The sequence below is a fragment of the Bemisia tabaci genome, chromosome 2, assembly GCF_918797505.1.
Source record: "Bemisia tabaci chromosome 2, PGI_BMITA_v3".
NCBI lineage: Eukaryota > Metazoa > Arthropoda > Insecta > Hemiptera > Aleyrodidae > Bemisia > Bemisia tabaci.
This window is the reverse complement of record NC_092794.1, coordinates 58405445-58417442: the sequence shown is the minus strand read 5'-3', so window position 1 is coordinate 58417442 and position 11998 is coordinate 58405445. Positions and strand designations below refer to the sequence as shown.

The window sequence follows — 11998 nt, the reverse complement described above, 5'->3', positions numbered from 1 at the left end:
GTTTTAAGAGCGTCGGAGTTTTTTTCAGAGAAAACCAGTGGCACCATCATATTTTGTGTGAAATTTTTCATCAGCAAATGTATGTCGTACTTGAAACGCAATGTCCTATGACATACAGGAGCTCCATTGGTCATTTCAATTTTGCCGCTTTTGAATGTGCCAATCAGATTTCGTTTAGTATGTTTTGTTTATAAATATTCGATACATCGAATAACGTACCCATTGGTCTGACTTCTCCCAGTCTCTCCCCCCCCCCCCCCCCTCGGCCATGATCACTTGCGCTCCTTATTTTTGTGTATTTGCGGGTTATCATTTATGCAATTATCACTTTTGTAACGTCAAATGCTAAGTGGACACTAATTCTTTTCATTCATTTCGTACAGCATAACGACTAAAATTCTGCACGCGTTAAGGTAAGTTTAATGGATTATTATCTTATACGCTTCAAAGCCAGACTTCACCTCTTCCCACATGTCTGTGTACGATGGGGATATGACTCTTCCGAAGTACATAATACAGCATTTTAAGTAATAGATTTACTTGTGACAGTAACTTTAAATATTTTCTTATGGTTTGTCATATAGATAGCAATTGTTGAGATGTTCCTCTTGCCTGATGCTGCAAGTTTAATCCCAGATAAGATGGCTTGCAGGTTTCAGAAACAGACGCTGTAATCTTCGAATCATTACTTATTTAATTACTCCTGCACAAGAGTTTTTGACTGGAAAATGTGAGGCTCTTATTTCAGAAAAGCATCTAATTCTGTAGTCCGCTTTTTGTGAATGAGTATAACATCAATAAGGGCGGAAGTTGGAGATGAGGTTTCATGTTAGCGACCTTCGCTATTTGTAATAATGGGTGAAAAAACTTGACATTTAATTTTAAATGCTTTGTGGCAAATGTTTAGAATGCATAGTCTTTGAATACGCTGCCATTTAGCTTTCAGATCCTCTTACTGTTGATAATTTTCCTTGAAAGGATGCAAGATCTGTACGCTGCAAGTAGGTATATATTGGTAAAGCTAGGTAATCCAAGGTTAGCAGAACAATTTTCTCCATCAGTTACTTGCAATTCTTAATGCATTCGGAGGCGCGTCTTCAGAAGCGTAGAATTCTACTCCTCTTTTACGGTTCTGTATCCATTCATAGTAGAGAATTCCAGAGCCGAATCAACATCTACTTACATACCCAATCAGACTTTTTTTTTTTTTTCATACTGGGTAATGCCCCTGAACATTGGTATTTTGCATGAAGTTACCTCTTCCTTTTGGGGACGTTCCCATAAATTTGTAAGATTCCTGGCTTTTCAGGCTTGGTTATCTAAATATTTCTTAACATTAAATTAATTCAAATATTTTTTAATTTTCAGTGCATTGCAGGTGATTTGGAAACTGAGCGGTGGACTTGTGCCCCTTCGCAAGAAATTAAGTTCATCATTTCCCATCTAGATTGTATGTCCCTTTCCTTTTAAGACGTGCAAATCCTCTCCAGGAATTTCCAAAGAAGATTAAGGTAAATTCAGAGTTCATAGTTTCACGTATTGCAACTATTTTAATGTATGACTAATATTGAAAGTTATTCGAGTTAACTTCCAATGGTCTCAAGAGTATTTGATCAAATTTTGAAACGAAATATCTCAAAATATACTGCGAGGTTACAGTGGAAATATCGCCATTGTTTAAAGCGGATATCAAATCAATCATATCGATATAATATGACCCTTTTTCCACCAGACTTTTTCCTTTATTTTTGAAATATATTACTTCAAAATTTAATAAAATGTTCTTTGGATACGTACTTCCTCCCTCATGTAAAAAGAAACTGAAATATTTAAAACAACTTTGGCAAAATTTATAATTTAATTATTTCAGTACCTTCAGAATCTCAGTTTTTTTGCTCGTCGTTACTTTCAGAATTTGACTAACTATTTTTTTAAATTCTGCTTTTGTAGGTTTTTATCGCCTTTGAAATTTACTTGTCAGTTACCTAGCCTGCAGAGTTTTTTTTTTTTGAAGTCGTAGTCACTGTTATTTACATCATTCTCAAGGAATTTTCCCTCAAATTCTTACGGTTTTAGAAACAGGTAATTTAAGAGTACTTTCTTCTTTATCTTAATCATTCCCTGATTCTGTGTCACCTTCATTTGAATGAGAAATATAATAATTCTAAATTTGGAAAGTAGTGGAAATTTTTTCATAAGTTCTATAAATTTTTTTTTGATTAGGTATAAAATTGTTTCAATCTGCAAAATCAACTGAATTTCATCCTAGCGTTAAAATGATTTTAGTCTCAAGAAAGTGTACTCCTTTGTACTAAATGTTACTTAGCAGATTTATACACTTGGATGACAAATACATTTGATCCATGAGGAAGGGAGAAGGTTTTTTGTTCAGGACAGCAAACATTTCCATAACGCTGAGCACTTGCTGAAATATCCTGGTCAAGTTTCCAATTAGTCTTGTGGAAAAATGCCTGATTTTTTGATCAAATGCACAATTTCATGGTTAAATAATCAATTTGTCCCATTTTTTGTGAGTTGTAAGCAAAATAAGAATAAGTAGTAAAATAGGTCATCACTTCTGAAAATTGGCTCACGGTTGCAGCAAACTATTAATCGCACAATCAGGTATTTTCTGCCATGACTTATTCTGAATTACTTCAGGTACCTTTAATAAAGGAAATATCTATAAACTGAACCTGATCAGAGAGTATTTTGTATATTTTATCAGTTTTTAGAAAGTTATGTCATGATTTGTGTTTTTCAGATCATTATGACGGAATCAAAGTTGCTAGTTCTGAGTATTATCAGATTTTTGCGTCAAGAAAGTGAAAATGAACAATTAGATGCAGACACAGTGGAAGCAATAGAAGTAGCATCACAATGTTTAGAAAATGCGTTCAACATCTCCCAACCTGATTATGATCATAACATTTTGAATTTGTTATCTTTGAAAAGTATTTTCCATGATCATGTCTCCAAGTTGGTAAGTGGGGCACAAGGATTTGTCAGGAGTATATTTCTGAATCAATGAATTTTTTGTTGTTTTTGTTAGTTTATTCATACACATGATTGCTTGCAGAAATAAGGACCCTAGCTCTCAGAAATAAGTTCTTCAGGTAGACGATTTTTCTCAAATTGGGTGTGCAAATCGGTATCCAAGTCTCAAACACAAATTGCCATCTAAATCCTCAAAATATACATAGAGAGCAGTATAATTCATTTTTATAGTAGTAGAAAGCATGAAATTGAAGGAGCTTCGAGGACAGTGAATTGAATTGGATCTGTTTCGCACAAGAAACGCAGATAACTGATTAGACCCCAGGAACTCAAAATTGCCCAAAAATGATGTATAATAAGTCTGAAATCCACTCCGTAATGCACAGTTTTTGTATAACGCATTTTTAAATTTCTCACACCTGCAAGCACTTTATTTTCGTCGCTGGTAACTAGTTGTGTTAAAAAGAAATGTATAAAAACCTAACGCACATATATTTACAAACAATCATGTAAACTGCTTCCAATATTTTTCATGTATAGTTTCAGTTGTTTCAAAGCATTTATTTTGCTTTCCTTTTATTCTTAAGGAGACAGAGTAAATGTTTCAATATTATGGAAATCATGTTGGGAAGATCAATATCAGTCTTCGAGAGCACTTAAGTCTTCAGATTAAGTTTTCTTACATCCTTTTCTGGGCAGATCAGGTTTATCAACAACGAAGAAAAATTTGTCATTTAAGAAATTTGAAAATGGACAATACAGATTATGCAAATTGCGTATTGAATAAAGAATTTCAGACAGTTTTTATGTGCTCATTATGGTATTTGTGTGACTTCTCCTCTAAAAAATCTATTAATTTATTTTTAACAGTTGTGTTCAACAGACTCATTTGAAATTACTTTTCCTCAAAACCACATCTTTAAACTAAAAAAATTGAACAGCACTTGAAATTTTTTGATGAAATTGAAAACTTACTAATATTGTCAAAACAGTTTTAAATTGGAAACAATCAAGCTCACAAGTCAGCTGCCTATAGATATATTAAAAATGACTTTTTTGTTCCTATTTTAATATTTTTAGCCACCACAATTCTGGCCAGATGCGTCTGAATCTGAAAAAAAAGCAGCAGATGAATACAAAACTAAAGGAAATGAAATGATGCAATCTCAGCGGTTTGAGGAAGCCAAAAACTTCTATAGTCGGTAAGCCTCTGTGTATGATATGATACCTTCACTGCTTGAACTGGTTTTTGAATTATGTATGTACGATTGTCAACTCAAACCTCTAAGGAAGAAACCAGTGTTTACAGTTAAAATTAAAATCAATCAGTTTAAACTTTCTGCTCACCAAAAAAACTCAAATCAAAGTAAGTCAAATTGGCCTTGGAAACAAACGCATCATTCCGCAAATAATTTGAATCAGACCCTTAAAATTCCCTGCTCCTTGTAAGCAAAGATTTTGCAAATTTGGAAACGGATGAAAAAGGTAGCTTGCTAAGAAAATTATTCCATCGCAGAACTCACCAAAATCAATGAAGTACATAGAGGCTTTGATGTTTTAACATAAAATTCCTGTTAGGAGGATCTGTTTTAAATGTGCCGAGCAAAAATAGCTGGTACAGTAGCCGCTCGATAATTTGAAGTTGGAGGGACCAGGGATTTTCTTCAAAATAACGAGTTTTTGAATTGGTGAGATTTCGAATCATAGAGCGTGGTTACGAAAAAATTTGAAGTAAAGATAGTTTCAAATTAACTCTATAATTCGAAGTGGTGGAACCGAACGCTCTATAATTTGAATCAGATAATCAGAGGATTTAATCGTAAATTCCTCAGTTCTCCGTCCGTCAGGCATTGGCATATGTATGTACATCAAAACAACCACCTTAAGACTTTGAATTATATAGCGCCCGGCACAGATATTTCAAATTAAGTACAGAGCTTTTCACAAGCCGTTTTCCCACCGAAAAATTCGAACTACCAAGGGGGTAAAAATACACAGAATTTTTCGAATTGACGCGATTTCCCCAAGGGGATCAGCGTCGCCGTTGAACTATCAAGCTTTTCGAAGTATCGAGCAGCTAATGTATTTGTATTAGCTATTTTTGCATTTACCTCCTAAATTGTTTCTTCAGCCTGACTGTAACCTTTCTTTACAAATTCAATTTTTACCACGTGTGAATCTTTCTTCATACTTGTTTTTTTATTAATAAGTTTGAATGATTCTTTTCTTGTAGGGCTATTGAATTAGATAGGAAAAATGCTCTATTTTATGGTAACAGAGCAGCAGCAAGCTCAAAGTTAGATCAGCATTTATCTGCTATTGACGACTGTAAAATAGCCCTCTCAATCGATCCTAACTATGGAAAAGCCTACGGAAGACTAGGGTAAGTCTAGATGTCATTTTGATGTCAAAAAAAACCATTTTCATAATGTTTTCCTATAGAATGTTAACCTTAAGGTAGATTTTCAACTTTTGGGCAGTGCATTCTGAGTACGATCAATAAATTTCAAATTTTAAACATTTGGTGGATTGTTTTACAAAAATTGAAATTTCAGCATGTAGATCAATTATTAAGGAGTGTTTGTGCTGAAAATCATCTTCCAAAATCTGAGAATAGAGTCAAAAGTAAGTACTGTCTGCATTTTGCCACCAATTTCAATGCATCAAAATCGATGGTTCATGGGGGAAAAAAAGTTGCTGAAGCAACATCCTGGATAATATAAATCTGCCCGACACCTCTTAAATGTTGTTATGGACACTCTGGCTATTAAAATAACATCCTAGCTACGTTGAACTAACAACCGTATCATTCATATCAACATTCAAGATTTTTTGCTCAGATTTTTAACATCCGATATATTACTTCAGCAACTTTTTTTCCCCGTGTTATTTAGGAACAGTACTATTGGCATTATCTATGACTTCGGAAGATGATTTCCGGCAGGAAAATTCCTTAAATAGTAATCACAGATTGAAATTTCGATCTCCACAAAATAATCCACCAAATTTTTAAAATTTGAATTATGTCGATCTTATCCAGATTGCATTGCACAAATGCTGAAGATGCACCTTTAATTTACTCTTTTGTGACTCTGTATATGTGACACAAACAGACTGTGTGGTTATTTTTTCTAAGAAAATTTAGTACAAGAACTAGCAAGAGATTAATGCCCATACTAATCTACTTGTTAATCATTTTTTAATCTTTGCATTTTTAGGTTGGCGTACATTAAATTAAACAAGACTGAAGAAGCCCTAGAATGTTTTAGAAAAGCGATTCAAATTGAGCCCGAAAATGAGAGTTATAAAAATAATCTGAAACTAGCAGAAGAGAAAATGAAATCTCAGCCGCAATCTGACCGGGGATCTGGAGGATCAGGTGCAAACAACTTGAACAGTAGTAATCTTTTCAGTGCGGCCTCGGAAATCTTCGCTGATCCAGTAATGCGACATGCGTAAGTCCTTATCTTAGTTTTTAGCATGATCCTCTGCCTCACAGAGATGGTCATTGAAGTGGTACCCTTTACATATTTGCCTTAAAACCATCCGAGGATTATTGTTTGAAGAAATGCTTTATTTTTTATCTTTTATTTCAATGAATGACTGAACCTTTAACCATCTCAAACCATTTTCAGTATAATGGAGTTTTTGTGCCTGGAATCAAAATTGGGAATCCTGACACAGCTCTAGGTTGTAGACTCCTGAAATTTTCTCTTTTTCCATGGCCAAAATTTTAAGATATTCTCTACAATGTTATTGACTTGAAATCACCTTGAAAGTATCTGAAGTTTAGAGAGTCCATTGCATTTTAAATACTGAGTAGATTTCAAGTCAAGGAAATTTCAAGTAGCACAAGTCATGAAATTTTATTAGAAACCAAAATCCTGCCATCAAATGTCTCCTAAACAATAATATTTTAAAACTGTATCTTTATAATGCGAATATTGCATGATTGAAACCCAACAAACGATGCTGAAACCCTCAAACCCCCTAGGGAAGAAAATGAAAAAACTTATCAAAGCTTAAGCTGCTCTCTACTTACAGCATATTTTCTTGAAAAAGCTCAAACGATCCAATATTATGTAAATCATTAAGTTTCATTTCTGAGGTTCATTTATTCCATATTTTTTATGCCAATTGCATTTGTTTCAGAATGCAAGAAATTGTATCCCAAGTTTCAGCTCAAGGCTCTGTTCCAGTTAATGATCTTGTTCAAACGTAAGTTGAAATATTTGCAGAAAATGTAGGGCTTGGAAAATATTCGAAAATCTTGAATATTGTTCTGGACATTTGATTTGAACTCGAACGTCCTAACCTCAAATTTTCCAACTGTATGACCAAACGGTTTTAAGTTTGAATTTTTCTGTAAGACATGACAAGGGCGCTTATTATTCTAGATCGCGGAAAAAATTTTTGAGTGAAATTGTGGAAGCCCTTGCCTATTTTACGGAAGCAAGAGTATGCAAAAATGTGGAAGCCTCCCAGATTTTGTGGAAGCTTTTTTTTTCTCTTTCTCTCTCTCTCCTCACTTCGAATCTCATATTTATCTTTACCGAAACATCGTGGAAATGTTGCATCAAAATATTCGGGATCAGTTTCCACAATTTTTACAAAATTACTGGGGAAGGATTCTAACATTTTTTTACCAAAATATTGTGGAAGGGTTTCTGCAATTATTACGAAAATTCTATGAAAGGTTTCCACAGTTTGCACCAAAATATTTCGGAAGGTTTTCCAAAATTTACCACGAAGTGTGGAAAACAGGAGAAGCAGGCCTTCCAGGGTGCACTACAAAGGCTGCCTAAGAGTTTTTCACGGAACATAGAAGAAGGCTTTTTTTAATTTCTTACAGACGATTGTAGGAGGCTTTCTGGAATAATATTTGACTGAATAATTGTGAAGGGCTCTCTACAATTTTTTCCTCAAAGGATACCGGGTTTTCAAACATTTTCTGGTTATGCTAATTTCCAGATTAGTCTTTTATTTTTGCCAATTAGTTTTTTAACTACAGCTATAGGAATAGTTGCGCAAATTCGTCTTTACGTGTTAAAGGATTGGGACCAACGTTATAAAAGTGTTACAAGGGGAGAGGGGAGGTCAAAAATGCGGTAAAAGTGTGTTATGTATCCAACTAACAACTGACTTAAAAAAAAATAGGTCATCACTTTCTGTGGAAGGGGTCAAGGAATTGTGAAAGTCTATCTTTTATTTTTTTGTGAAAAGGGTAAAATTTTTTGCGCAAAAATGTGAAAGGCTAGAAGAATATGCACCCCTGAGACATGGAACATTTTGAGAGATAGTTTATAGGATTGCATGCATTAGCAACAGTGAGACTATGATGACTTGCCTCAAGTAAAGAGTAGTGTATTCTGTATTCTTCCAATCGTAGGGTCAGGTGATTGAAGATCCGAATCGAAAAAAATAAGGAGCTTCCCTTGTTTCTTGTCCGCTGTTGAGCACTGGCACCAAGGCCCGTGGTCCATACATTGTTATCAGACCTTCTGTTACAGGGCTTTTAGGGGGCAAAAACCATGTGACAAGCTCATGAACAGCATTTCATGGCCCCATTTAATTACAAATTTGCTTACTATTTGAAGGGAAAATACGAAGTGTGGGTCACAAGAAATAAGTTGGCAAAACAATGCAGGCCCATCTCAAAACTCATTTACCTGTTAAAGACCCTCTTTCTAACGAATGCTCCAATTATTTTTTTGACATCTACAGCAACTGTCTGTCACTTATCAAAGATGCAGCCAACCGAATACATTTACCTTTAAAATCGCCCAAAAATATACCACTAGCACAAGAATGCAGAGTATCTGAATATGCTAAAATCTTTGCATCAATGTATAATTTATATCAAGCAATTTCAAATTTTCTGTGTTCAGGGGAACTTCATTTCAGTTTCCAGTTCTTAGGTTTACCATCAGGAAGGTATAAAGAGATCTAATGTAAAAGTACAACAAGCTTGCAAGTTTAATAAATCCTCCTCAATGTACAATTTAAAGTTTATGATAAGATGACTTACCTTGTCCTCTCAATTTTTTGTTGGTATTTCATATGATGATTATTTTGGGGCCCATGGCTCTATCTTCAGGCGTATAGAACTTTTCATGGTACTCATCTCCAGGTTTAAAGTGTAAAGTTTCAGGGCTGAAGCGTATGTGCTTATTTAGAAAATAAAAAGAAAGAAATGCTTTAAACCAACTGAAATGTTAAGTGAAAAACATTGCTAATAGCTCTCAATACTGTCTGTTCAACCAGGTCGCTAGCGACCAAGGAGAATCCTCTAATAATTGACAATTTTTGTTCAGTAAGGTATCAGCTTTTTTTTTTTACATTTTATCTAGTACCCTGTCAAATAGGTAACCTTCTTGGTGCTCTTTCATTTTCAGAGGCGGTGTGCTGCTCGATCGATTAAGGAACGTCTCTGGCGTGGATCAGTCGGCTATCGAAAATTTATTCGCATTTGCTTCAGATGGCAACAATCCTTTTCAATTCCTGGGCGCAGCCCGGGCTGGAACTGGCCAAAGTAATAGCCAGGGTAACCGAAACAATCAGAACCCGAATAATTCAAATCAGAACTCCGATTCACATCCTCATTCCAATTAATCAGGAGTGCTACGACTTCACAAAGTCAATTCAGCTTCCCGCAGAAGCTCATATTGAGGATTCCGATACACCTTAGCAATTTAGTAACTACGTTTTTCAAGCCTCAATATCATATTATCGCACTTGGCAGTTCCTATTTTTGTACCAGTTTCATGCTCGCTCAGTCTAGTAAATACGCTTGCAACTTGTAGGACTGTTACTCTCGCATGCAATTCCATATTTTAAGAGCTTTTGAATGTAGCTGCAGACTACCTGAAACAACGTCTGTACTGTGTCAGAGTTGGATACAGTGAGGTTATATGTTTTTGTGATCTTGAATCTCTTTAAAAATGTAAAAAATTGATGAGCGGAGATTTCTTTAAGAAGGTAAATAAGCGCAATACAAGAAAATCTGGTCACATCAGAATAGCCGGTAGTTTTATCTGAAAAATTAGGCAGTACTGATTGTGAGTTTCAAGGAGCTTTTGAGATTTCTCTCTGTTTTGTTTTATCATCGTCGAATCAGTAACTGACTTTATTAAGGTTAATCGTATTTCACTCCAAGCTATTTTATTGTTTTATCAAAGTGAATTAGCCTCACAAAGCTTCACTCCATTATTTCTGAGAGTGAATGGGTGAATTGCATGTTTAAACGTTTGTATTCGTAGATTGATGCTTGCAGGCTAGAGAATGAGAAAAAAGTTCGTCTGAATGTTGAGGAGTCCCCCCAAAGCTAACCATTTTTGGGGGAATGCAGGATTTCATTAATGCTTGGATCAAACAAAACCTTGTTGAGAGGAAACCTTTTGAAAAATCTGTAAGAATCAACTGTAAAAAGAGGTATGGTGCCATGATTAAACAACAATCTAATTCAAAGATAATTATTTACTTGAATTTGTTTCCATTTTAGTGGAGAACATTAATACCTTTTAGAATTTTAATTGTACACATGACACCAAAAAGTAGTTGTCTTTTAAAAATGTAATTTTTGTAATTGCCTCATGTATTAGGATTTTCCTCTTTTTTTTCGACATGACTATTTTAACTATAATATAAAATAAACGCATCAGTTTCACACAAAGTCAAAATGGCTTTTTTTTTTTTTTTTTTTAATTCTTTTCCAACAGACACCATCGCAATGGACCACCAGCCAAAGTATGTATTTCAGCAATCTGATTCGTGTTTTTTCCTCAAAATTTCTTATACAGTACGATTCGTGCAAAGAAATTTATTGAAACTCACTTTGAATCAGGATATTAACGTTTTTATTCAGCATCGGTCACATAAAATTTGAATTTCCTGCTCACAAGAAAAAAGCCTAGAGTTGCACTGCCATAAGCAAATTTTCGTTTGTCAACTGTCAGCAAAATCCGTTAACAGTTGTCCAGTGGATTAACGAAGTTTGGTATTTTCATTAACCAATCAGAGCCCAGTGGCCTGTTTACAGGACTGTTGATAGGTTTCTTCTCTAACCAGAGACGTTAACATGTGCGATAATGTGGTCTGGAGCACGTTTACAAAACTGTGAACTGTTGGCAAAAATTAAATTACACTTAATTACGGGTGATTCTGCGGGAAAGGCTAGGCCACGCCCATTTAATCACAACCGGAGAACAAAAAGTTGTTTTGATGACGTATTTCGTAAACGAACAAAAATTTGCTTAATGGTTTCGGCAGGCTCCTCAACGAGCAGTGTTCCCTCCCCACTATTTGTCATTCAAAGTGTAAATAGCGTGCAATGGCTGAGCCGAAGCACCAGTATTGAGGTTGTCATATTTTTGAACTGGGAAAACATGTACCTCAGTTTGTAACATTCCTAATTTTCTGTCATTCTTTAAATTCCTAAAATCTTCAAATTCTCCAAGTAGAAACTCATTCAAGTGATCAGGTGATGACTGTTCTGATTTTTCTTCTTGCTTGTCCAATAGATGAAACGGAAATGAAAACTTAAGATTCCATAATCAAGATTCCGGCTCCCGAGCCTCATCATCAAACTGTTATTTTTTTTGTAGTAAAATTATTTCCTAGAAGAACACAATTTTATCTGCAAAGGGATTTTTAAAATCATGCATAATATTATCCACTTATTTTATTATGGTGTAATGATAGTTTTTTAGAATCTGCTCTCCAAAAGTTTGCAAAATACCAAAGTTATACAAAATTTATTTTTCTTTTTTAATCAACACTGTGGGGAATTTTGAGTTTCTTTTCAAAAAATTCATTACGATAGGTAATAATTTATTTGAAAAACTTCAATATTCTCATGGTAAGATTTTCATTCATTTTAGCTGAGCAAGCTAGAAAAGTTTAGAAATTCTCTTACTACACCAATGGCAGAGTGCGAAGACTTATCTACATATATTAAAAAGGAAGCACAGAAAAAAGTTTGGACAGAATAACAACCAAAAAA

The 11998-nt window shown here is 34.6% G+C and overlaps 1 protein-coding gene across 2 annotated transcripts; it reads left to right on the top strand.

Annotated features, from left to right (window-relative positions):
* Positions 1-260: 260 nt before the first annotated feature.
* On the top strand, positions 261-10676 carry LOC109030085 (small glutamine-rich tetratricopeptide repeat-containing protein alpha). Of its 2 annotated transcripts, XM_019040870.2 has the most exons (9): positions 261-413; positions 1369-1511; positions 1951-2082; positions 2765-2983; positions 4078-4199; positions 5231-5380; positions 6216-6452; positions 7150-7215; positions 9393-10676. In XM_019040870.2, the coding sequence occupies exons 4-9, from the start codon at positions 2771-2773 to the stop codon at positions 9607-9609; spliced, it is 1005 nt and encodes a 334-aa protein (XP_018896415.2). In that variant the 5' UTR covers positions 261-413; positions 1369-1511; positions 1951-2082; positions 2765-2770; the 3' UTR covers positions 9610-10676. The 2 variants fall into 2 exon arrangements, with proteins under 2 accessions (XP_018896415.2, XP_018896416.2); XM_019040871.2 differs by lacking the exon at positions 1951-2082.
* Positions 10677-11998: the final 1322 nt, after the last annotated feature.

What these genes read in the sequence shown, in the direction of transcription:
- LOC109030085 (XM_019040871.2), top strand. Translation starts at nt 2,771, where the DNA reads ATGACGGAATCAAAGTTGCTAGTTCTGAGTATTATCAGATTTTTGCGT. An exon ending in GCCAAAAACTTCTATAGTCG is followed by an intron (nt 4,200 to 5,230) that starts GTAAGCCTCTGT and finishes CTTTTCTTGTAG; the next exon opens with GGCTATTGAATTAGATAGGA. An exon ending in GATCCAGTAATGCGACATGC is followed by an intron (nt 6,453 to 7,149) that starts GTAAGTCCTTAT and finishes CATTTGTTTCAG; the next exon opens with AATGCAAGAAATTGTATCCC.